At 37.5% G+C, this 27,850-nt stretch overlaps 1 protein-coding gene across 3 annotated transcripts; it reads right to left on the reverse strand.

Annotated features, from left to right (window-relative positions):
* Positions 1-69: 69 nt before the first annotated feature.
* On the reverse strand, positions 70-26,671 carry SLC33A1 (solute carrier family 33 member 1). Of its 3 annotated transcripts, XM_082685383.1 has the most exons (6): positions 25,269-26,671; positions 12,104-12,294; positions 6,876-7,060; positions 6,271-6,388; positions 4,489-4,704; positions 70-1,982 (listed from the first exon to the last, which is right to left on the reverse strand). In XM_082685383.1, the coding sequence occupies exons 1-6, from the start codon at positions 26,041-26,043 to the stop codon at positions 1,815-1,817; spliced, it is 1,653 nt and encodes a 550-aa protein (XP_082541509.1). In that variant the 5' UTR covers positions 26,044-26,671; the 3' UTR covers positions 70-1,814. The 3 variants fall into 3 exon arrangements, with proteins under 3 accessions (XP_082541509.1, XP_082541511.1, XP_082541510.1); XM_082685385.1 differs by lacking the exon at positions 12,104-12,294 and having other exon boundaries at positions 25,269-26,627; XM_082685384.1 differs by lacking the exons at positions 6,271-6,388; positions 12,104-12,294 and having other exon boundaries at positions 25,269-26,632.
* Positions 26,672-27,850: the final 1,179 nt, after the last annotated feature.

Below are 27,850 nucleotides of genomic sequence, written 5' to 3' on the forward strand. Positions count from 1 at the left end.
TGGTTGACGTCAAAGTATGTTTGAAAGTATGTAAATATGTAATATGAATGGGTAAGAAACAAAAGATAATTATGGCAATGTCAACTTTTTAATCCAAAAATTAAAAAGCAAAATACATTTCACATATGAGAGTAAATGGGTTTTTTCCTTTATTCAAGTAAACATTCTGATTATAATACATGATAATGGACAACCCATGTGACAAAGTATGGTAGACTACAGTTTGGTGTAGCTTCCTTGTTCCTAGGATGATTTTCCAGGTGATTCTTCAGGATCTGACATCGATGCCCAACAAAGGCTTTCCAACAGCAATGCATGAGTTCTAGAGAACCGCCTCTATCTTTCTTCAGATGCTGAGTGCCATTTTCTCCCACCCATTTTATCCTCCATTACTTATATAAAACCCCACTCTAAAATTCAACCTATGTTATAAAATTAACAAAATAAAAATTAGTATATGTTTTCCCGCAAGGATAAAATTAAGTCAGACTCAACTTAATCTTTCTTTTTCTTTATCTTTGGAAGGATTTACATAATCTCTAAAGAGTCAGAGTAGTATATGACACAAAAAATGCAAAGAACATTATTATTGGTATACATAACATGTTGGGAATTGCTAACGTATTCCAAAGCTTAACCTTCCTGGGATATCAATCCTCCAGCAGATATTATAGTTTACAAACAGAAGGTTGTGTTTTAATAAGTGGAAATACAGTACCTGATTTTATATAAAGTAACTGTGAGATCTTTTCTCACTAGTAAAGTGCTTAATTAAGAAACATTCTTCCACAACATAATTTAACTTGTCAAAGGCACAAAATGTCTTTGTCTCTCTCTCTCTCTCTCTCTAAGCATTAGTCTTTAAAATTATAGTATTATTCATTTTGATTTTATTTAATTGAAAATCTTTACTGTTTTTCTCTCTCAGTAATAAAAAAAACTGCTTTGAGTAAAACATTTTTTATTTTCAAAACTTTGCCATGAACGTACATACAACACTAAATTAGATCCCTTCACGAGCTGTCTGTATGCCATGAAGCACTTATGACAAAAGCATATGCAAGCTTTAGGGTAAAAGTTAACAAGGAATCAGAATATCTCCCCCAAAAAGGGGGGCAGGGAATCATTAAATTAAAAATCGTTAGCTTTCATTTTATAAAAAATAGTTTGAATAATCTTCATATAAATCTGTAATGCTTACAAAGGCAGGAAATACATTTAAAATAGTCTTTTTAACACAGATTCATTAGTACAATGTGGTTATGGTCAGAAAAATAACAACTAAAATGGCATTTCAGTAGTCTGCATTCTCTTCTCAGCAAATTCCACATAGAATTTAACCAATTTGCAACTCAAAATAAAATTTAGTTGTCAACAGGGTCAGACTGGCTGTAATTAGTACCTGAATATCAAACTCTGTTCCATTTCATATATTGTACCAGAATTTTAAATACAGCTCAATGATAAGTACTGATAACAATACTTGACTGGATGGTTACCACCCATGACTACTGCACTGCAGGTTAAAACATACTTTGGTCAGTAAATTAAAAAGATATAAATCAAATAACAAGGCCAGAAAACTTGTTTTAGAACCAATTTCCTGACCTTAAGTAAACTTCAAATACATTGACAAGGCAAGGAAAATATAATCAACTATACAGAGAGTCTATTTTTTAATCATTTGGCATTTTATATTAATAATTTCCTTGTTTAAAATTTTATTTTATACTCCCATGCACTGATTATCATAACTGTCTGAATTAAAATAAAACTACAGTTACCTTCCTAGAATGTCCAGTAGTGAATGCAAATTAATTGCTTCTTTTGCACTTCCATGAAGATGGTCCTTCATCCTGTAATTTTTTCAATTTAGGACCAAGAAAGAACCACCAACCAAATCCAATAAAAACACAAATGATGGATTCTACATAATAACCATCCAGCGCCGTAACACATGAGCCACCAAGCTTTTTGCAAAGCTGTAAAAGTAAAATTATAATAAATATTTCACAATTTCAAAATGGAAGTATTCAGCAAGTTAGATGTTTCTACTTTGTAGTTAAGGGATTAATAAAAAAATCCAAAAATACTTTTGAAAGTTATTTTTATTTTTTATTTTTATTTTATTTATTTAGTTTTTTATTATTATCATTTTAAGTAAACCTGGATGGATCCTGAACTCATAATGCAGGGACCAAGAGATCAAGTGTCATAAGGGTCTACCCACTGAGCCAACCAGGATCCCTTCAAAATGTATTTTTGTTAAATAATTTCAACATTTCATTCACTTCAAATGGTGAAATAGGCTAATATACCTTAATTTCTCTAACGCTACTAAGAGGATTAAAAACATTTTCAGCTTTTATAAACAATACTCATATTCCATTTTGAAGATATAGCTTTTCAAATTTGGGAAATGTGAAGAAAATTTCCAATGAATCTACCCGAGGAGTGGGCTAATGTTAATTTGAAATAATTTAACAATAGTGTGCTAACCATTCAGGTCTGGCTATAATCGTTATCTAAATAGTCAATGGAGTTTCCCTTTTTCTATCATTATAATATTCAGCTGTTAATTATGCACTTATTAAGTGCCTATTGTATAGAATCCTCAAGGTAAAGGGGAGAGAGACTATTCCTCCCTTGCTGAGAAGCGTCTTCAAATGAGCTACTCTTACTGAGCATTATAAGCTCAGTTCTGACAGGAAAAAAAAATGCAGAGATCTCTACATTAGAAACTAAGGACACCTGGGTGGCTCAGTTGGTTAAGCATCAGTTGGTTTGGCTCAGGCCATGATCTGGGGGTCCTGGGATTGAGCTCCACATTGGGCTCCCTGCTCAGCAGGCAGCCTGCTTCTCCCTCTCCTGTTCCCTCTGCTTGTGCTCTCTCTCTCTCTGTCAAATAAATAAATAAAATCTAACAAAAAAACACACAAAAAAGAATGAAAGAAACTATAGACAGGTATGATTTTTAAAAAAAATAGAGTACTTCTAAAAGGCAAATAAGAGGGACGCCTGGGTGGCTCAGTTTGTTAAGCGGCTGCCTTCGGCTCAGGTCATGATCCCGGCGTCCTGGGATCGAGTCCCACATCGGGCTCCTTGCTCGTCGGGGAGCCTGCTTCTCCCTCTGCCTCTGCCTGCCACTCTGTCTGCCTGTGCTTGCTCTCACGTCTCTCTCTATGACAAATAAATAAATAAAATCTTTAAAAAAAAGAAAATAAAAGGCAAATAAGAATATTAATATCTTTCTTTTTTTTTTTTTTAAAGAAATTTCCAGGGACGCCTGGGAGGCTCAGTTGGTTGGATGACTGCCTTCCACTCAGGTCATGATCCTGGAGTCCCGGGATCGAGTACCACATTGGGCTCCCAGCTCCATGGGGAGTCTGCTTCTCCCTCTGACCTTCTCCTTGTTCATGCTCTCTCTCACTGTCTCTCTCTCGAATAAATAAATAAAATCTTTAAAAAATAATAATAATAAAGTGATTTCCATACCCAATGTGGGTCTTTTTTATTTTTTTTAGATTTTATTTATTTATTCAACAGAGAGAGATCATAAGTAGGCAGAGAGGCAGGCAGAGAGAGAGAGAGGAGGAAGAAGGCTCCCCGCCAAGCAGAGAGCCTGACGTGGAACTCGATCCCAGGACCCTGAGATCATGACCTGAGCTGAAGGCAGAGGCTTAATCCACTGAGCCACCCAGGCGACCCTCAATGTGGGTCTTAAACTTACAACCCCAAGATCAAGAGTGGCAAGCTCCAGAGACTGAGCCAACTGGGTTCCCCTGAAAATTAGCATTATTTATTTGTCAGAGAGAGCGAGCATAAGCAGGGGGAGCAGCAGAGGGAGAGGGAGAAGCAGGATCCCTGCAGAGCAGGCGGAATCTGATGTGGGACTCGATCTCAGGATCCTGGAATCATGACCGGAGCCAAAGGCAGTTGCTTAATCAACTGAGCCACCCAGGGACACCTTCCTTTTTTTTTTTTTTTAAATATTTTATTTATTTATTTGTTAGAAAGTGCACAAAGCAGGGGCGGCAGCATATAGGGAAGGCAGAGCAGGCAGAGGAGGCAGAGGGAGAAACAGGCTCCCCACTAAGAAAGGAGCCCGAGGCGAGACTCAATCCCAGGACCCTGGGATCATGACCAGATCTGAAGGCAGAAGCTCAACCAACTGAGCCAACCAGGCATCCCTGAAAATTGATATCTTAATGTTATCTAAATTTATGTTATCTAAAATTACAAAATTATTGCTTAATGTTATCTAAAATTACAACATACTGGGGTTCCAGGGTGGCTCAGTTGGTTGGGCACTGCCTTCGACTCGGGTCAAGATCCCAGAATCCAGAGATTGAGCCCCTCAGCGGGCTCCCTGCTCTGCTTCTCCCTTTGCCCCTCACCTGACTCCTGCTCTCTGTTTCCCAAATATATAGGTGGAAACTTTAAAAAAATAAAAATAAATAAATAAAAATAATATCACAACATACTTACCTCAACAGCATCAGGTGTTCGACAATTCTGGTTTGATGCTCCTACACACTCTTTCACTGTGAGGGGATCTACTAGCCAAAGAGCTACTGTAGAAGGCCAGTTTCCTCCCAGATTGGACACAGTATTTAAAAGGGTCATATATGTTCCTCCAATAAGTGGATCACTAACCTTCGCATTGAAAGCCATTATGGAAACATACATGCTGTACAATGTAACCTACAAGGAAAATGTCAAACATCTTTAGCAAAATTAGACTTTATAAAAAAAGAATCTGAGTTAAGAACATCAAATTCAGGGGCGCCTGACTGGCTCAGTGGGTAAAGCCGCTGCCTTCGGCTCAGGTCATGATCTCAGGGTCCTGGGATTGAGCCCCGCATCGGGCTCTCTGCTCAGCAGGGGGCCTGCTTCCCTTCCTCTCTCTCTGCCTGCCTCTCTGCCTACTTGTGATCTCTGTCTGTCAAATAAATAAATAAAATCTTAAAAAAAAAAAAAAGAAACAGAGAAACCAACTTGTCTCCAAAATAGCTTTCCTTTGAATACTGTTCCATAGGGCGTTCACAGAAAAAGGTATTTCACAGTCAAAAAAGAATGAGAAACACTAAATTACACAAAAAAATCAACAGGTCCCTTTCACTGTAGGCCTCTGAAAGGCTTTAGGATATAAACTCCCTAAGGACAGGGATTTTGATATGATTTATTATTATATTTTACCACTTAGAATGGTTTCTGGCATAGAATAGGTTTCCAATTAATATTTATTGATGATTAAGATGCTACATAAAGAGGGGTTATGTCAGGTATCATTTCTCAAATTTACTTGACATTGTACAGTTTTTCCCAGAAAGCATCTGGCTGTCTGAGCATCACTGGCTACATTTTAGAAAATTTTCTAATCGAATCCAAAGCCAAACAAATGATTTTTGGACGACTACACTGTAGTTTTCCTTTACTTATACAGATAGTGAAACATTTATTAAGTTAAAGCACTCCTTTAAACATACATTTAGTTGGACAGATCCATTATGGAGTTCTCCCAAATGATACAACTACATGTAAAAAATTATTGAGATTACTTGGTAGCCACACTTTTAGGTTTCCGTTAAAAACAAGTGAGGAGTTTGTTAATTATAATTTTCAAAGAGTTTAAACTAGGTTCCACAGAAAAGTGACTCTTAAATACACATTTGTAATAAAGGCACTCAAGTCCCAAAGTTTACTGCTGGGCGTCTACAGCTTACTTGAACCACCTGCTCCCAGAACACAACCCCATTCTGCAACAGCTTAGGTGAGGCTAGGGATTACAAACATAGCTAATAAAGAAAAAGAAAGCAGATTAACACAGAACTTTCAAAATCACAAGAAGTAAGCCTTAACTCGCAGTACAGAATCTAAACCAAAAGCCTGGGTTCTGTCACACAGTAGCCATCATTATTTCTCAAGACTTTCAGAAAGAAAAGGCATCTGGAATAGAAGAAATAAAGAACCCAAGTCTAGGGATGGACTGAGGAATACTTAGGAAGAGTATAATTACTAGCTTTGGAATTAATTCTGTAATATAACAAATACTGGTTGAATGAACAAAATAAATGAAGAAACTCTCCACAAATAGAGTTCAAAAAATCAAAAGCTACAATTTAAGGTTCACTGTCAAAAAATCTCTTCAATGTTAGACTCATGCTTAAGCCTTAAAATTTATTATCATTATTTGAAGGCTACTGCAGAAAAATGTATTCTTTATTTTCCAAAAACAGTTTACTTCTGAGAAAACCACAGCAAGCTTACCTGATGTAACGCATAACTCAGCAGCACTATAATATAGTAATATATAGGGAATCCTCCTTGATGTTCCACTTTGGGAGTCCACCAAACAAGCAGAGCATATTCTAATCCAAGCAACAATCTATAGAAAAAGAAGAAACCTGGAGTTGACTTCCATTTTAGGTTAAAAAATAACAACAAAAACAGAAATCTGTATGCCTACTATGTGAAAGTAGCCTATTATTTAAAAACTGTTAGGAGGTTAGAAAGAGATAAAAGTGCATATAAATGATATTGAAGTTAAAGATGCTTTCCAGGGGTGCCTGGGTGGCTCACTGGGTTAAAGCCTCTGCCTTCGGCTCAGCTCAGGTCATGATCCCAGGGTCCTGGAATCAAGCCCCGCATTGGGCTCTCTGCTCAGCGGGGAGCCTGCTTCCTCTTCTCTCTCTGCCTGCCTCTCTGCCTGCTTATGATCTCTGTCTGTCAGATAAATAAATAAATCTTAAAAAAAAAAAAAAAAAGATGCTTTCCAAGTCTTTTCCATATATACTTAACACAGTTATTGGTGATACTGATGAATGCTCCTCATTTAACTTTTCTTATTTAGTAAGGTTTTATTTCATTTTTACCTGTAGGGCATGGCTTTGTAAAATATGTTTAGTGGCTGGGGACCTGCAGTGTATTTGCTGATAATCAGAGGCAATATTATCTGCAAAGGAACCATTGGAACTGCCAATAAGGCTAAATGTTCTTTGGGTACTCCTTCTTCTACCAATTTCAGTCCTGTTACTGCATCTGCTGCTGAAAAACCAATCTGCAATATAAAAACAAAAAAATACTTTCATTTGTGATTTACAAAATATCTTCCCCAAGCATATGTAAGTTCTTCAATCTCATTATTGATTTACAGTAGTGACAAGTAAATATATTATTCTATCTGGTACAACAATCAAGTTACAGAAGACATACTTTATCCTAAGGTCTACTGACAATATTCAGTGAAAACAACTGAAAATTCAGCACTTTTAGGAACCACAGATGGTAACACTTACAACTAATTTCCATTTCAAAAAGTTCAATCTCTCACAATAAACAGTATTCAAATCCCAACTTACTGATTAATATGTTTTAAGCTTTAAAGAGTCTTTAATTGACTCCAAATAAAATCTGGTTAAAATGAAGCATCACTGCCACATATACACATTTTTAATGATTTCTGACTGATCATAATAAAATTTCTAAAAGTCATCTAACATTTCAAAAGTAATTTTGAGACAACATTCTACCTAAAGGGTTAAATAAAATGAAGGGGAAGATAAGCTATAGTTCAATTTTTAAAAACAAACAAAAAAGAGGATGCTCAAAGTAGTGAGTAAAAATTTGGGGTGAAACAAGGTATTTAGAGAGTCTCAAAGTATCTCTCTATAAATTAGTTTTTAATTACAGAAAGAAAAATAATAACTTTATAATGGGTTAACAAAGTAATCAAAGTTAACAACAGTTAATGGGATAAAGGGACATGATAAGGCTTCTCACAGAATTCCCCAAAGTCACCACTATATTACTTGGGTGATATTCCTGACATACTTGCATTACCTGACCCTAAACACAAAGGAACATCAGACAGACATAAATGGAAGGCCACTCCACAGAAAAATTTAGAACATCCAGGTCATGAAGGACAAAAAAGGCTGATACCCACTAAATTCTATGTGTGATTCTGAACTGGATCCCTGACCAGGGAAGAGTAAAATTATAAAGGTTGTTACTGGGACAACTGGTGAAATCTGGGTATAGACTGTGATGAGATAACAGTATTGTATCAATTTAAATTCCTTAATTTTTGAGTAGGTTGTATCTTGGAATAGAAAACCCTCGTTCTTAGGAAATAAATACTCAAGGTATTTATGGGTAAAGGAGCATAGTACATACAGAATAATATTTCAGAAGAAATATGTAATAGAGCACAAATGTACAGAATACAGAAAGTGGAACTAACTGTTAACAATTAGAGAATTTGAATAATGAAATATGGGAATTCTTTCAACTATCTAAGCAAATTTTCCGTGAGTGTGAAGCTTTATTAAAAAACATTCTTGGGCGGGGTGGCTCAGTGGGTTAGGCCACTGCCTTCGGCTCAGGTCATGATCTCAGGGTCCTGGGATCAAGTCCTGCATCGGGCTCTCTGCTCAGCAGGGAGCCTGCTTCCCTCTCTCTCTGCCTGCCTCTCTGTCTACTTGTAATCTCTCTCTATCAAATAAATAAATAAATATTAAAAAAAAAACCCTAAAACCATAAAACCAACATTCTTTAAAGAAATGGTGATTGAGTGTACTTTAACTTCTTGGAATGGAGCCAAAGGGCAAATTTCACCATAGAAAAACTAAAGGCCAAAGATATTTTACTTAAAACCACAAAATAATTCACTACATTTCACCCATTCTCTTTGTAAAAATTAGGTAAACAAACTGACTTCAACATTTATTTTATCTTAAAAGTGCCACAGTAGGAGATTTCTATAGTACACATATCTAACAAAACACCCAGGATATACAAAAATTCTACAAATTGGAAAAAAAAAAAAAAAAGAGGCAGCTCTGGATATTTAAATGTCCAATAACCATATGAAAAGATGCTCATCTGCTTTAGTCATCAGGGAAATGCAAATTATAACCATTAAGGAGAAGCCACTATATACTCACCAGAAAGGTTAAATTTGAAAGGGCAATATACGTCTTTGCAAGGCTGTAAAGCAACTGGAACTCTCTTACATTGTTGGAAGTAGGGAAAATGGAAACAACCACTCTGGAAAATTGTGTGGCTGTATCTACAGCATTCCTTATGACCCAGCAATTCCATTCTGAGGTATTTACCCATCAGAAATGTGTATTGATGTTTACCAAAAGTAAGGTGAATGAATATTCATAGAAGTACTATTCATAAAAGTAGAAAATTACTAAACACTTGTTGATAGAATGAATAAATTACAGCATATTAATACAGTGGAATATTATAAGCAATGAGATGAATAAACTGTTGCAATAAATAATAATATGGATAAATTATACAAATATAATGTTTAGTGAGATACAAGAGCCAGACATAAAAATGTCTCTATTTATTATAAATTTCCATTTATTATAAAACTCAAAAGCAGGGGTGCCTGGGTGGCTCACTGGGTTAAAGCCTCTGCCTTCAGCTCAGGCCATGATCTCAGGGTCCTGGGATGGAGCCCCACATTGGGCTCTCTGCTCGGTGTAGAGCCTGCTTCCTCCTCTCTCCCTCTCTGCCTGCCTTTGTGATCTCTGTCTGTCAAATAAATAAATAAAATCTTAAAAAAAAAAAAGAAAAAAAACAACTCAAAAACAGAAAAAAAACTAATTTATGACATTAAAAGTCAGGAGAGATGTTACTTTTGGTGAAGTTTACTTTAAAAGGGAACATAAGGGCACCTGGGTGGCTCAGTTGGTTGAGCAACTGCCTTCGGCTCAGGTCATGATCCTGGACTTCCAGGATCCAGTCCCACACTGGGCTCCTAGCTCCTTGGGGAGTCTGCTTCTCCCTCTGATCTTCTATCTCTCATGCTCTCTCTCACTCATTCTCTCTCAAATAAATAAATAAAAACTTTTAAATAAAAAAAACAAATAAATAAAAGGGAATATAAGATTCTATATTCTGTAACTGAAGCACCTCCTTATACACTATCAACAGTGTAATTGTAATCTTTTACAAAGCAGTTTGGCAATCATATTCACTGACCCACTAATTGCCTACTTAAGAATCTACCAAAAGGAAATACACAAAAATATTCACTAGTGCATTTTTATAATTAAAAAACATAAGCAAATATACAACAAAAAAAATGAGTAAATTACAGCAAATCTATACACTGTAATAATTAAATCGCTATTAAAGTATCTTTTCTTTCTTAAGTAGGCTCCATGGCCAGTGTGGGGCCCAACATGGGACCTGACTGAACTCATGATCCTAAGATGGAGACCTAAAGTGAAATCAAGAGTTGGGCACCTAGCTGACTGAGCCATCCAGGTGCCCCTAAAAAGTATGTTTCCAAAAATCATTTAATGATAAGGAATATGGGGGGCGCCTGGGTGGCTCAGTGGGTTAAGCCGCTGCCTTCGGCCCGAGTCATGATCTCAGGGTCCTGGGATCGAGTCCCGCATCGGGCTCTCTGCTCAGCGGGGAGCCTGCTTCCTCCTCTCTCTCTCTGCCTGCCTCTCTGCCTACTTGTGATCTCTCTCTGTCAAATAAATAAATAAAATCTTAAAAAAAAAAAAAAAAAAAGAACTGCTCGTAATGATAAGGAATATGGGGTAATAAGACCAAAAAATGAGATAAAAATTATATATGATATGATCCAATTCCACTTTTATTTACATGCATATCTGTATGTATATAAATATATAAAGAGTTCCAATTGCTTCACAGCCTTGCAAAGACATATATTGTCCTTTCAGATTTAACCTTTCTGGTGGGTGTATAGTGGCATCTCCTTATGGTTATAAAATTATAAGGAGATGCAGTTCCCTGATGACTAAAGCGGTTGAGCATCTTTTCATACAGTTATTGGACATTTAAATATCCAGAGCTGCCTCTTTTTTTTTTTTTCCAATTTGTAGAATTTTTGTATATCCTGGGTGTTTTGTTAGATATGTGTACTACAGATATCTCCTATTATTATTAATGTCGATTATAACTTATTAATTATATTTATATATATAAAGTGTGTATACACACACACACTCACACACACATAACATGTACACACAGACACACACAGGAGAAAAAGAGGGCTGGAAGGAAATACACCAAAAGTGTTAGTAATGATTACCTCTAAATGATATAATTAGAGAATATTACTATCTTCCTTGAACCTTTCATTATGTTCTAAAGTTGAATCTTGAGTTCCTTAAGTTTAACCTTCCCAATGTTTCTTTAAAATGTAACCCCCCTTATCATTAGGGGAAAAAATTCACTATTTCAAAAACAATGAGGCTCCAATTTTTACTTCAGGGTTGTCAAAAGGTAACTGTAAAGTGTTTATAAAGATAGATACATAATATGAAACTCCTATAATGGATTAAGGTTTGAGGAATATTAATTCCAATACCAGCAATATTTTACTATAATTAAATATATATTTCCTCTAGCATAATATCTTGAAAATGTTTTCGGGAGAGAGAGAGAGAGAGAGAGAGAGAGAGAGAGAGAGAGAGAGAGAGAAGCACGCCCCCTGCTGAGCAGAGCCCGATGTGGGACTCGATCCCAGCACTCCGGGATCATGACCTGAGCCGAAGGCAGAGGCTTAACCCGCTGAGCCACCGAGGCGCCCCAGGACTTTTTTTTAATTAGGACATCTTAAAATAGAAAACATAAAGAGTAAAATAGGAGCTACCAAAATCCCCATTTATTTACAGCATATTTCCTTTCGACATTTAAAAAAATAAGTCAATTCATTTTTAAATAGACTCCTATATTTCCAACTATAATACCTCTGACCTTAAATGTACATTCATTATAACAGAAGGGAGCTTTTTTCTTTCAAGGCATTCATTTCCATACCAAGCATTAATATCATTCATTAAATTTTACATTTATTAGAATTTCTCTAATTTACTTAATTCTTTTCAAGATTCCAAGATGTTTAGATTACTTTGAAATCAGATTTGATATCATCACACCTTTTAAAACAAATTTAATAAACAGAAAGTACTGTTTTTTACTGTTACATACTAATAGTTGTGGAAATGAACTTATGATATGAAAAGGCAATTGAAGTATTTCATGATATTGGTAATTATTACAGGGTGGTACATTTGCTTTATAATAAGTCTCTTACCTTTGCAGTTAGAATCAGAAGGCAAAATGTTAGAACTGCTGGCATTTTTATAATTGCAAAAAGCAACTTGTAAGTATCAGTGATTCCTTGGGTTTCTTCTTTTCCTACTGATACTTCTTTGTTTTCTTTTTTCAGAAGGGCAACTAGAGTTGTTGTTATCAAAAATACAGTTCCCCAGAAAAAAAGGAAATCTGAAATTAAAAATGTTAACATCTATAACTAACTTTTGAAATGACATTATCTGCATTGATACCAAATTTTGTATATATAACTTTTCTTCCACTAATCTGTTAAAAGATCAAATCACGTTCAAGGGAATATACTGAGCATACTAGATGAACAAGACAGTCCTGCCTCAGTTAAACATATACTACATAGACAGGGATACTTAACAAGGAAAAAGAAAAGGAATACAGACATTTGTGGGGTGAATGAAACAAGTCTGTTGTGTCATTTTCTCCAAGGAAAGTGCTAGGGATGACCAATGATTTTCATATCCCATCAGATCTATCAGTCATACTTCTTTTTTTAAAAAGTTTGTTTATGTAATGTCTATACCCTTATATCCATCTATTTATTTATTTATTTATTTATTTATTTATATGTGTAATCTCTACACCCAATGTAGGACTCAAACTCACAACCCTCCGCTCTTCATCAGTGATACTTAAGCATATAAGCCATTTCAGTTCTTTATTAAATTATAACGTAAACAGATGCTCATTTATATTAGATGTCCAACTTTTATTTTTAAAACTTTTTAATGTCTCTAATCTGTTTAGAATAGCCCTCAATAGGGGCACCTGGATGGCTCAGTCGTTAGGTGTCTGCCTTCTGCTCGGGTCATGATCCTGGGATCGAGCCCCTCATTGGGTTCCCTGCTCAGCGGGGAGCCTGCTTCTCCCTCTCCTTCTCACCCTGCTTGTGTTCCCTCTCTCGCTGTGTCTCTGTCAACTAAATAAATAAAACCTTAAAAAAAAAAAAAAAGAAAAAGAATAGGCTTCAATAGTGTGACAGAGAAGGAATTTTCTCATACTTGTACATGCACAATGGCGACACATGAAGAGTACTGTTTGGGTTGTTTCAGTGAAAGAGAGCTTGGCCATTAGCCACTTTTTTGAACAAATCAAGCAGAGGGAGTGAATAATGTTAGAAAGGTTCTGTGCAATAATTAAAAGTGATAGTAATATTAGAGGCACCATTTATTGAGTGTATATCTCCTTTACTACAACAATCCAATAGATTAGGTTAACTAAGCCCCAATTTACAGATAAAGAAATAGGCTTAGGTTACATTACCTGAAGCTACATTCTAAGTCAGTGGTAAAACTGTGATTTCAAACTTTTATACAACTATTTTCAAAACCTGTATCTCCTTAACCACCCTAAGAATTGCATCTTTGTTTGCTACTACAAAGCTTATTGGATAACCCTGTCTTAGTTTCTTCATCTGTAAAATAAGAGGACTTGGCTAGAAAATCCCAGATGCTTACTAGTTCTAACATTCTAGAACTGTAGTCAGTTTTACATTTGTTTACTTTTCATTCTATGCTCATATAGCATGACTAACTGTTCATGGAGCCTATTCACCTTTTTTCAAAAACAAGGAGAGCAAGCACTCTATACTCAGGGTTTTTCCTATTTAATGGTCTTGCTCTGTTGCTGTGCTAACTGCAAGCTAAACGCTGCGTCCACTACAACTTGAACCTCACTTATGATGGAGGCAAATGGAATTGTTTAGACCAATTACTTTAGACCACCTTACTATTTTTTTTTTTAAGATTTTATTTTTAAGCAATCTCTATACCCAACATGGGGCTTGAACTTACAACCCCAAGATCAAGAGTTCCTTGCTCTACCAAATAAGCCAGCCAGATGCCCCTCAACTTACTGTTTAAATGCTTCCTTTTTTGTGTTATCTCATTGGATTTTCATAGCAAACATGTGAGGCAGGTATTATTACTATGCAGTTAGACATAAGGAAAAGAAGCTCAGAATATTTAAATCTTTGCCAAAGGTCAAATAATTAGAGGTAGAATTTAAACCTAAATCTTCTAAATTTGGGTTTCATATTCTTTCCATTATTTTATACTGCCTATATAATGATTATTTTAATGTTGAAGACTCTACTAGAATTGGCTAATTATTTAGTCACCACAAGCCTAACCAAAACAAAGTCTCTGCTATTCAAATTATGCAAATTAAAGAACCTCAAAGTCTTCAAATATACATGGGCTCCTCGCTCAGCAGGGACGGTGGTCTGCTTCTCCCTCTGACCTTCCCCCTCTCATGTTCACTCTCATTCTCTCTCTCTCAGATAAATAAATAACATCTTTAAAAAAATATAGAAACGTGTTCTGGAGTGAATTCTCCACCATAAGAAATCTATAATTAATTTTATTTTTTATTTTTTTAAAACATTTTATTTATTTGATAGACAGAGATCACAAGTAGGCAGAGAGGCAGGCAGCCAGAGGGGGAAGCAGGCTCCCTGCTGCCGGATGCAGAGCTAGATCCCAGGACCCTGGGATCATGACCTGAGCCAAAGGTAGAGGCTTAACCCATTGAGCCACCCAGGCATCCCTATTTTTATTTTTAAAATTAATTTTAGTTATGAAAAGAAAAATATGAAACATTCTTAAACACAAAGATATCCATTTAAAAAAATGCAGCCATATATACAAGTCTTATGCTTAAGGTTCATCAAAATAACATAATTTCTAGTTTATGTTAATGTAGTGTTTTACAATCTGGTTCAAAAGGAATGAACAACAATTTAAGATTATTCTTTTAAGTGAGGCTACTTTTCGTTATTTTTGCATTCTTAATTCTGTGAATGTGACAAACAATGGCCTGTTTACAGTATTTCATCTATAATACTATTCTCATTCAGAAATTTTTTATTCCCCATTTGGTTTAAATTAGCAAATTAAGAAATCCTGAGGGGGACCTGGGTAGCTCAGTCAGTTAAGAGTCTGACTCCTGATCTCAGCTTAGTCTTAATTTCAGGGTCTTGAGTTTAAGCCCTGTGTTGGGTTCCACACTGGGCATAGAGTCTACTATTAAAAAAAAGAAAGAAAGAAAGAAAGAAAGACTGAAAAAAAAAAAAAAAAGAACTATGCTACTTCCACTATCACTAGAAATTTCAATTAATGGTCTCTAGTTAAACGTGGATTAAAAATTTTTATTTTAATTTTAAGTTATATGCTACTTCAAGAGTTCCAGTTCACTAAGCAAAACATTTTTAAGTTTGCTTAGTATATTCTCCCAATTTTCATGAACAAAATCTTCACCTAGAATCTAAACTTCAATACCAGGAGAAAATCATAAGGACAAGTTAAACAAATTTCAATGCTGTTTGCAGGTAAGATTATTTCTAATTTCTATGTGCTCTTTGGATAAAGTAACAGTACACATAAAAAGAAGGTGTTGACAATGCATCATTTCAGAGCTCTCATTCAAAGGCTTTCCCAACAGCCCACACAGAGAGAAGAATGAAGCTAATAGCTCAGAAAAAGAGACTTGACTACTGCCAGAAAATATATTAATAGGTTTTCTGAACACAATTACCAAAAACGGTAATAATCACTAGACTGCTAGTTATTATTAACACTGCTTTGATGCTAGAGAATATCCATAGACTGATGATATACCAACCATTGTAAAGATAGTTACCAAAAATGATTTAAGTATTTCACTACTAACATTTCAGTTAAATTTGATTTACGTGTTTCATCTGTAAAAGCAGTATGATGTGTGTGTGTGTGTTTGTGTGTATTAAGATGTCAAAGCTGATGTGCAAGTTTCATATACAGGATTTTTAGGCAAAGACCATAAGTCAAACTAAGTATTCATAAGTGGCTACTAGATCTTATCTAGTACTTCCATGAATGCAAAATTTAAAAGCATGTGCCAATTCACCTAACCAAGAAGAATATAATAGCTAGCACCTGAGTGCCTATTATGTCAAAGTGAAACAGAAACATAGGACAGTGCACTAAATCTCACTCTCCAAGTATTATTATTTCACTTTATACACAATGAAACAGTATTACAGTTCACAAAGTGCCAGAGGTGGGTCTAAACTCAGATCTGATCCTAAAGCAATAATGTTTTCCAATGTACTACCCAGATGCTCAGACAACACCTATCTATAGCAAGCAGGCTCTCTTTCCTATCAACCACATATGCCTGAGAAGATACCCATCTTAGCTCCAACCACAAAGTGTGGAACACAGATACTTCAGCATACTTGTACTCCCCTTCCCCACTTCTATCTCCCCATACGGTAGTATGACAAAGGGTACGCAAACCCATAGTATAAATAAACATGGTGCATCTTCTTAAAGAGTTCACTTTACTCAATAGTTTAGAGGGAAGCCTTGTTAATGAAAAAAATATATATACATAGAGGAAAGGCAAAATTTCCAAGAATTTTTAAAGATAAAACATCAGACTACAAAAAGCTTTCATGACTTTTAAGGCTTTGGACTATGTCCCCAGACCCTTTAATTAGGTATAGGCTCACTCTCTGCTACCACCATAAGAGACAGATTAGGAAGCATTGTCTGATATCCTTGACTCAGATCAAATTCTCTCTCCCTGGACCTCTCACACTACGGAAATTAACTTTAGTCCTTCAGAAGTCAGTGACAGGAAAGCAAACTTTCAGTTTGTTCTAAAAGTTAGGCCTTCCTTTTTGCTTTTCGCACAGCAATCTATTTCACAAGTTAAAGCATGAAAGGACTTTAGACACCCATCATCCAGTCCTACACTCTCACTTTCACAGTGGAGGAAACTGAAAGAGAAACAGTATGATTGGCCCTGGGTCACTGGCTGAGTCTTAAACGAAATAGACTTTTCTGTGCCACAAATCTCTCTCTGAAGCATTTACTCAAAATATCCATGCTGTTGTACAGCCCTCACAGAAAATGCTATTTAACTATATAATATATATAGTTATATCTGATTTGGGGATTAGGATGTTAAAAGATAGCATATAATGCAAAAATCAAGTAAATATAAAGCGAATTTTGAAACCTTCCTAATCTCTTATTTTTCCTAACCCCTTAGGAAGATAAAGTTATGTTTGAGATCACATACCTTTTCTTTTCTTTCCTTTTTTAAAAAAGATTTTATGTATTTATCTGACAGAGAGAAAGACAGCGAGAGAGTGGGACAGGAGGAGTGGGAGAGGGAGAAGCAGGCTTCCCATTGAGCTGGGAGCCCAATGCAGGCTCGATCCCTGGACCCTGGGATCATGACCTGAGCTGAAGGCAGATACTTAACGATTGAGTCACCCAGGCATCCTGAGATCACATACCTTTTCATTAACTCCAACAATGTTAGGTTTTCCTCTGGAGTAGAAGAGATTGTTTCTTCAATCAAGGACTGGATTAAGCAGCTATCTTACTATTAAGGACCATCTTGTCTGAAAATTTGGGCTCAAATCTGCCCAAAATGCAAGGCTGAGAAATCAATAGATTTAGTGTTCCCATCTTGTGCTAACACTGCGCCTCCATCACCAGGTAAAAGTAAATCACTCTTTAAATTTTTAAAATATGTTCTGGCCAGGCACAAAATCCTAAAATGGATTTTAATTAAAATATTAAACATATATCATATATCTCTACTCTGATGTTATGATAGGTTCTTGCATCCAGCTTTTGTATAACCTATATCCTGACACCCCTAAAATCATTTTTTGTGAGCTGAATTTAGACTTTTATAAAACAGCAGACAAACGTTTCAAACCAGCCCATTAAGATGAAGAATACATCAGAAGAGTTAAAATGAAAAATGATGGTAACATCAAATGCTGACAAGGATGCAGAGAAAAATCGATCTTTTATATATTTCTGATAGGAAGATAAAATGGTATTTCCATTCCATTTTGGAGAAAAGGTTGGCAGTTCCTTTTAAAACTAAAAATGAACTTACCAGAAACCAGCCTTTGCACACTTAGGCATTCATCTCAGAGAAATGAAGACTTATTTTCACATTAAATAGCCCAAAACCAGAAACTACTCAGATTCCCTCCAATGGAAGGGTGATGAAATAAACCATGGTATGTCTAAGAAGTGGAATACTTCTCAGCAATAAAAAGCAACAAATCATTGATAGATGCAACCTGGGTGAAGCTCAAAGAAATTATGCTAACTGAAAAGAGCTAATCTCCAAAAGATACATACTGCATGATTTCATTCCTGTAACATTTCTGAAAAAACATAATTATAAAGATGGCAAACAGATCAGTAGCTCCCAGCGGTTAGGGATGCAGGCAACAAAAAAAGTAGTCTTGTGGTGATGATACAGTTGAGTATCATCATTGTGATAATGGTGATTATACAAGGCTACACATGTGATGAAATTACATAGAGTTACTCTCATGCACACACACATACAAATATAAATGAGTACCTGTAATAATTTGGTGAAATCTAAATAACTGTATGAATGGTACCCACGTCAATTTCTTGGTTTTGAGATTGTACTATACTTATGTAAGAGGTTAACAGTGGAGGAGCCTGGGGAAGGGTGCGTGGGATTTCACTCAACATTTCTCTGCCCTACTGTGAATCCATAATTATTTTAAAATAATAAGTTTAAAAAAATGGGAAATTTAAGAATGCAAAGGTTCTTTTTTTTTTTTTTAAGAATACAAAAATTCGGGCGCCTGGGTGGCTCAGTGGGTTAGGCCGCTGCCTTTGGCTCAGGTCATGATCTCAGAGTCCTGGGATCGAGTCCGGCATCGGGCTCTCTGCTCAGCAGAGAGCCTGCTTCCCTCTCTCTCTCTCTGCCTACCTCTCCATCTACTTGTGATTTCTCTCTGTCAAATAAATAAATAAAATCTTAAAAAAAAAAAAAAAAAGAATACAAAAATTCTAGGGGCACCTGGGTGGCTCAGTGGGTTAAAGCCTCTATCTTCGGCTCAGGTCATGATCCCAGGGTCCTGGGATGGAGCCCTGCATCAGGCTCTCGGCACGGCAGGGAGCCTGCTTCCTCCTCTCTCTCTCTGTTTGCCTCTCTGCCTACTTGTGATCTCGGTCTGTCAAATAAATAAATAAAAATCTTAGAAAAAAAAAAAGAACACAAAAATTCTAAAACTGTGTGAGGAGTAAGAAATGTAGGTCTCAAATATAAGATAATATAAAGCAACCAAAAAAGATAGAGAAATCTTTAGGTATTTTTGAAATCACCTATTCTGTAGCTTTAATTGATCACCACTGGACTTTGGCCAGCAAGGACTGTGATCAAAAGAGCGGAGAAAGAATGATTAAAAAAAAAAAAAATTCTTAGATAACACCAAAGCAAGGAATAGAAATGGGGACGAGAATAACATCTTGCTTTTTTATGTGTACCCTATCCATAAAAATGTTATAGCATGCACAGTCATATATAAATTATATACTTGTGACCACCTATATTAATACAGTATATACAATGTAAAATATAAACCCAAATTTATAAATATGAAGTAATTTTTTTAAAAGAATGAAATTAAGGAACACATATGGGGCACAATGGCTCGCTCAGTCAATAGAGCCTATGACTCTTCATCTCAGGGTTGTCAGTTTGGATCCTACACTGGGTGTAGAAATTACTTAAAAACAGATTCTATAAAAAATATATAAAGAACATGTATAAAATGCCAGATTTATCTAAGTTTGTGTCTTTAAAAAATAGGTATAATCAGAGTTTTATATTCTTTATTTCTAATTTTCTAGGAACAGAACATCTCCTTTTATAAGGTAAGTCTATTTTGCTTTCTCAAATTAGTTTTCAGGAAGACTATAAATGAAAAGTAGGAGACTGCTTTTAATTAGAGGGGTTCTATGATTCTATCATTCATAAATGTATAATAAAGGCCAGTTTAATTGGCCTCTACATAAATTTCAATAAAAGCAGAAGTGAAATTCAGAGTAAAATATATGCCAAATAAAATCAAATAATTTTTTGGCTTAGAGTATATCTTATAAATTGACTTTTCCCATCCAAGTACTAACCAGGCCCAACCCTGCTTAGCTTCCGAGATCAGACGAGATCGGGCGCGTTCAGGGTGGTATGGCCGTAGACTAAATTGACTTTTCCAAACAAAAGCAATCCCACAGTTCTTTACTGGACAAAGAAAGCACATAGTATCATTTCTCCTTTGCCTTGTTTTAAAAACAAAAAAGGCTTTAAGACCTTCTTTTTTGGCGCGTGGGCTCCAGTTTTTAATATCTAATCCTTCCTGAATCTACTAGGCCTAGTATTCCTCTACTTTTCTCACTTTACTACTAGGGTCCCAATATTTGGCTTTTAAGGCAATGGATTAGGTTTTGTTTTATTTTTTAAATTTTATAAAGACTCCTAAAATTATTATACAGTAAAACTAAATTTATTTTGGTTTGCAGTTCTATGAATTCTAACACATATATAAATTTCAAATCACCACCCCATAATCAAAATACAGAACAGTTCCATCACTTCCCAAAACTCCCTCATGCTATCATCCACTTAAACTCACCTTCTCCTCATCCAGTCTCTAGCAACTGCCCATCTGTTATCTACCTCTATAATTTTACCTTCTGAGAATGCAGGAAAATATTTTAAGTCTAAATGTACATGCTAAAGAATATTTTACAGCCTGGTCTATCTAGAAATGGGTTAGTCCTGGTCATATTCTAAACAGCATTTCTGGTCATGCAAAAAATATATTGAGTCCTGCTTCATAAAGCATGACAAAGAAATTTGTCACTAAGTAAGAATTAATAGGTCCTGTTCTCTTCTGAGTTCTAAGAATACCTTACAAATACTGTATTAGGTATATGCATTGCCAGTTTAATTGGCTTTTCTTTCAACATCAGTTTTTTTTCAAAATAGTTTCTTTTTTCCTGATTAACTCTTGTATGTTCATGCCTTCTTCTGTGACAAACAAATTCTTAAGGTCTAATACGTTTAGCTCTCTTCTCCAGTATCAGACTAACCTGCCCCCAACCCAAATACCCCGCTCCTTACCCCAATCACTTCTATTCATTATTGTTATCATTGCTTCTAGAAGAGTACCAGTTCACAGATTAGATCTAAAGACATATTTCATCTGAGTCTAATAATGTTTTTTAAATTACAAAAGCAACAAAAAAAGGAAGCTCCAGCTTCTCTTGAATACTGATAAGATTTGGCAATCCTAGGATCCTACCACCACAAGACACCAATTTATTGAAAACTGAAGCTCCCCACCCTTAGATAGGCATGAGCTTTTCAAGTCATCACTGGCCCCTCCAAACCCTACGGTCCTCTACCAAATCATGAGATTCCTTTACATTGTTCATCTACCTACTCTAGCATTTTGGTTTGCCAAGTCCCATTATAAATTCCTTGGGAGCCAAAAATTCTCAAATGTTAACATCTATCACATGGCTAGAACCAAACAGTCACTAAGTGAATAAATGCCACTGATCACTTAAAAAACAAAACAAAAAAATTATTGTCATTTCTAGGCCGTCGGGTATTCCAGAAGTGGGCTGATGTTTTTAGACATAAGCAGTTAAGAGTGCTACTTTTCTCTGGTAGAAAAGCCCAATCAGCACAAATTATATTTAGGTTTCAAGGTTTTCCCTAGTTTCCTACCAACCGTTAGAAAGATACTAGTAGGTCTTTTGTAAAATAAAGTGTGGATACTCTTTGCTTTATGCCATTTTAGCTTACAAGTTTTTTTTTTTTTTTAAGATTTTTTATTTATTTATTTGACAGAGAGATGACAAGCAGGCAGAGAGGCAGGCAGAGAGAGGGGAGGAAGCAGGCTCCCTGCCGAGCAGAGAGGCCGCTGCGGGGCTCGATCCCAGGACCCTGGGATCATGACCTGAGCCGAAGGCAGCGGCTTAACTCACTGAGCCACCCAGGCGCCCCTAGCTTACAAGTTTTCTAAGAATGCTCTACATTCAGATAGTCGGGGGGGGACCCTATATCTCTACCTCCAACTAGGCATTGGACCTCGGTTTCTTCACCTATAAGAATGAATTGAGATGGCTGGGGTGTTTGGGTAGCTCAGCTGGTTTGGCATCCGACTCTTGATTTAGCTTGTGTCATGATATTGGGGTCATGGGATCAAGCCCCATGACAAGCTTCAGCCTCAGTGGGGAGTCTGCTTGAGATTCTCTCTCCCTCTCCCCCTCCCCTCAAGATCTCTCTCTAAATAAATAAAATCTTTGAAAAAGAAAAGAATGAATTGAGATGGTAACTAGACTTACTGTGGTGACCACTTTGTATTATATACAAAAACTGAATTATGTTATACAACTGAAACTAATACTATTAAATACCAATGTTAACTCAATTAAAAAAAATCAGCTCCCAAAAATACAAAACAGAACCTAAATTATTAAAAAAAAGAAGGAATATATTATCTTTCCAAGTCATAAAACTATGTTCTAATATCTGTGTTCTTCTGGGTTACTTTCATCACCTCTTGCAGCTCAAAAGGTTGTCTCTCTCTCTCTCTTTTTTTAAAAGATTTTATTTATTTGACAAACAGAGATCAGAAGTAGGCATAGAGGCAGGCAGAGAGAGAGAGGGGGAAACAGGCTCCCTGCTGAGCAGAGAGCCCAATGCAGGGCTTGATCCCAGGACCCTGAGATCACGACCTTAGCGGAAGGTAGAGGCTTAACCCACTGAGCCACCCAAGTGCCCCAAAAGGTTGTCTCTTTTTGCTCATAAGATCTCTGAAAATCAAAGGGGGCAGGATAGAAAAAGCTCCCTTCTGAGTTCAGGACTGCCTTGGATCCCTAACGTACCAAAAAGCCAATCTCAGCATAATCAAGGTTTGGTTTCTAAGGGATTTTTCTCATCTTATCCTTCATGTTCTAAATTTATTATTTAGATTACTGCTTTCTAAATGGCAAAACTGTCTTTTCTCAATATATTCCATTTCTATTTATCTGTAACTCAAAACAAACCATTAATCAGAAAATATATATAACAGTTCTAAAATATGCCATAATTCATTTTTATAATTCATAATTAGGCTTATAATTTTCTGATTTTTCTAAACATCTGCCTCAGTGTTTGAGCTCTTCTTTTACTACCTAAGCAATTTTATTTCCTTCATGATTCCTTCTGTGCTCTTAAAATTCCTAAAAACTGCTGTTCTTTCCTTCCTTCCTTTCCTTTCCTCTTTTCTCTTCCTTTCTTTCTTTCTTTTTTGTTATAATGCTACTAAGTTCCAGAAAGATCAAAGCTATAAATATAGTATCTACAATCATAAAGAAGAGAATGAAAACTCTTCAACTCTTAATTCACTAAAATGTCTGAACTAAAAGTCTACTACACACAGAAAAAATTAAATACTAAGCTATTTTTACAATTTCCTGGAAACAAAGTTCAAATTTCACAGAACAAACAGCTATTCTAAAAGACAAATCAGTGTAAATAAAAATCCAACATGGCACAATTTTGATCTTCCCATTGGGGAATAGTTGTGACTAAGAAAGGATATAATTAACATGGCTACTGAATGCATAATGGCATTCTGTGGAATGATGTTTTATCAATCATTCTTGTACTTAGAAAAAGCTCTAATTTACCTAGTCAGTAATTTAGTTACCACAACCTCTTAAATCTTGACATCTGCAGTGAGGCTTTCCCGTGTTAAATAATACATCATTTCATTAGTACTCCCTGGTGACATCAATAGTCACAGTACAAAATAAAAAGTTGCAATGCATTCACAAAATATTTCCAGGCAGAGAATTATCCATAGAGCAGGAGTGGGGCCCCAGAACACTTTGAGACCAATCTGTTTAAAAGCAGTATCTCCCAACCATTTTCAGCCCCACACCAATTAAGGAAATTATAATCATCATTTCTTCAGTAGCAGTAGCTCAACAGCAGTTTGAGGAGGTAGATAAGAAGGTCCCTTACAGGACATTTCAAGAGATGAGTAGTGCAGGTGTGAACCCTCCATCCTCCACACCACTGGAATATTATTATATAACCCTTATACTTCCCTCACCACACAGCTACCCCTGACATTTACCCTGTCTGGAATCCCCAAGCTAGTACTGGGAAGATGAGAGAAAGCTGATGCTTAGATTTCAAGAGAATCACTTAAATACACTGTTATCAGAATAAAGAATTCTACCATATTCCTGATGTAGATTATTCCTGATATTGCTAATTTTCACTTTTGTTTCCAAATTGTTAGGAAAGCTTTAAAAAAAAAAAAAACCAACTCAGAAAACCTTCCAAGGACATATATTTTACTTACTCAGAAAAAGGAAAAATTTTGCAGAACTTACACAAAATTGCTTACTGGATAAACTTCAAACTTCTTCTCATAGCAATTCAAGAAAATCTTACTAACTGGGTCACAACTTTTCTTTCATCACTGTTTTCCAAACCTGGTCTGCACAATTACTGCTTCAGGCACTCTGAACATGGTAGGTACTGTCCTGTACCTTTTTGTACTTTTCAGCTTCAGTGCACTTTCACCTGGCATTGTGCATTCTAGAATTCCACTTATTCAGTTCACGGAATTTTATAATTCAACAAGGTCAAATGTTATCTGCAGTGTGAGGCCTGACTCTCACAAGCTAGGAACCCTGAGCTCCCCAAAAATGTTCATTTCTCCTATTTCTTGAGGGTTGGACTCTGCTTTATTCATAGGAGGCCCTGAGAACTCTGTCACTCTGTCAACTCATTAATGCTGAATAAATTAACCCTATTCTATTCACCAGAAGGCTAGAAGAGGACTGTTGGTATACCAGTAGAGGCAGAAATGAACCAGAATTAGAAATATCAATCCAATAAAAGGAAAATGTAAACCACAGGAGTTGGGCTGGATACATGTCTTCACACTAGCCAGACTTCTAAAAAATGTGCATCTATGTATAAAGCAAGTGTCAACAGCTTCCTAGCCTGGCGGTTTTGTTTGTCATCACACAACAGTGTTATTGGATGAGCTGTCTCTCCCTGTTCACTGTAGGATACTTATCAATTATGACTGCTTTCCTGTACTCATTCTGGCTGAAGCTCATTTTAGCAGAAAACTTAACCTTGGATAATCTCCCACAAAAAAATTCCCAGCAAATTGAATTACGAGATTGCCTTCAACGCGTCACACACTCTGTCAACAGGATTCGTAAACGTAAAATAAACCTAACCACATAATAGCTTAAATACACTACCTGAGAGAGTAACGATTCCCCTGGGTTGAGGCTGAAATCGCAAATATTTGTTACAAAAATCGGCAGATTCAAGGGCCAAAAACAAAACATTGCCCAAAAAATAGCCCGCTGTCTGGCCCACTGAATTGCAAGTAGAAGCATAACCCACGTTTTCCCGGGATAACATCGTTAACGCCCAGCCATCCACAGCGATGTCCTGAGTGGCGGCCAGGAATTCAAACAAAAAGAATGTCACAGTGAGAGCGACCACATCGGGCGTTCTGCCATCAGTGTTGCCGAGCAAACGGTCCACTTGAGTGGATAAATAGATCATGAACAGTCCCAGTATGTACTGTGTAGGGACAAGCCAAGATTTGCGACGACCGAAGTTCCTAAAGTAAACTGCATCAACCAGCGGGGCCCAGAGCAGTTTGAGGCTGAAAGGCCAAAAGACGAAACTGAAGAAAGCTTGATCTGTATAGCTAACGTTTTTGCTCTGCAAAATGAGTGGGATGCTTCCCGCCAGGCCCAGTGGAATGCCCTGAAGCACGTAAAGAAAAAGCAGCAGCAAAATGCTGCTTAATTCGGCCCGGCAGCTCCGTGGGGGTTTTGAGAAGTCACCCGTGCCGGTATCCCGCAGAAAAGCTTCTCTGTCCCCTTCCCCGCCCACCAATTCCTGATGACTGTCATCCCAGCCGCCTGGCGGCAGAGGACCGCTCTTCATATCCAGAGAGTGGCTGAAATTCCCTGGTCGTCGTTGCCGACTGTTGTCCTTGTGGGAGATGGTGGGTGACATATCAGAGACGATGCAGAGCCCCGTCTGTGGGGTGCCGGGGCTGAGCGTCTTGGAGCGCCTAGTCCCAGGTCCAAGGCTATCGCTCTGGACCAGGGTCCCGATGGTTCAGGGAGGAGGAGAACAGGGCGAGGGGTGATAAGGGCACTTCTTACAGTGGCCCCAGGAGCTGAAGCCGGGAGTCAGTCCCCCGGCTGGAGGCCCAGGCGATGCCCAGGTAGATGTCCCTTGGACCAGCGTCAAGGAGCCTGAAGGAGCCCCCCGGGCAGCCGCGCCGGGCTCGGGGCTGGAGAAGAGGGCCGTGGTGCTACGATGGAAACGGGCCCTTGGCTGCAGTGAGACCGAACGGCCAGTCTCCCGACCCACCTCCTGTTCTCGCCGCCACCACTGCAGCAGACAGCACTTTCTCCACAGGACTCCAGAGAGACCAGATAACTTCCTGCCTCGCGCCTCAGGAAGTGGTCCTAGACTCAAATGAGTCCTGTCCCCGCCTCTAGAGCGAGCCAATCAGGACATGCTCCCGAGGCCGCCTTTGGAAACAACGCTTACTAGGAACCCGCAACTCCGGTGACCGGGACCTCAGGGGAGAATTAACGCAGAAGCACCATGCGGCCTGGGCGGGGCGCCGCGCGAGCTTTGGCTCTATGAGCGCATGCGGCCGTCTGGAAAGCGTGGGCCTCGGTGATTGGGCCCCTGTGGCCACGTGAGGGCTGGTTGGGGCAGGCCTGCGCCGGTAGCCGAGTGATCGCACGGCGCAGCATCTGCCCGCGCTTGTGGCTACCTTGGGCAAGGGTAGTGCTCAGCCGCGGGGCCAGGAATTGTGCGATGCCACTGCTTTCGTGGGCCAGACAGAAGGGGGGAGGAGGAGGGTTGAAGTTTACGCAGTGGCTTTATCAGCAGGCAAGGGTGTCCCGAAAGGGTAGGGAGAGACCTGGCTAAATGGAGAATTGCGTGCCTCACAGTGTCTCTTTGTGGAGTAAATGGAACTGCTCAGAGGGGCTAGGTTTCTCTGTAGTGCGTTTTTTGTTGTTTTTTCTCCAGCGTGGTTGAAGAAACGTGGAACTGGGGTCTGGATAACTAATACGTAAGAATAGGTGGGTTGGAATCCCAAGATTCCTTCCATCCCTCTTACTGTTGAGCCACCTAAAAGGTCTTATAAGAGCCAAATATTAAAATTTTGTTTCATGTTAACTGGATATATATGCAGCATTGAAATGATAAGAGAAAATAACGTTAGGGAACCAATAGCATTAATTGCAATGTGTAGGAAATACCTACAAATTTTTATATATAATGTTTATTTATATTACATACTGTTTTCCATTGGATAACGAATACTAAAAACAACCTATGATTAAAAGTTAAACATACCAGGGGCGCCCCGGTGGCTCAGTGGGTTAACCTCTGCCTTCCGCTCGGGTCATGAACCCAGAATCCTGAAATCGAGCCCCGCATGAGGCTCCTTGCTCAGTGGGGAGCCTGCTTCCTTCTTGCTCTCTGCCTGCCTCTCTGCCTACTTGTGATATCTGCCTGTCAAATAAACAATTAAAATCTTAAAAAAAAAAAAAGTTAAACATACCAAACCTCACATCATTTAGAAGATAAAACATGTTACTGCTGGCTTTTCCCAAATAGTCACAAGTTGCAATAACTTACCCATCTCAAAATTAATAAGAAGGAAAAGGTTGGTTTCCTGAAGATGGACATTAAAATTTGAGTGCAAAAAGTTACCCATTTATGGGGCACTTGGGTAGGTCAAGTGGTTAAGCATCCAACTCTTGATCTTCCCTGTGGTCACCATATCAGGGTG

Source organism: Mustela nivalis (genome assembly GCF_964662115.1).
Source record: "Mustela nivalis genome assembly, chromosome: 1".
Classification (NCBI taxonomy): Eukaryota; Metazoa; Chordata; class Mammalia; order Carnivora; family Mustelidae; genus Mustela; species Mustela nivalis.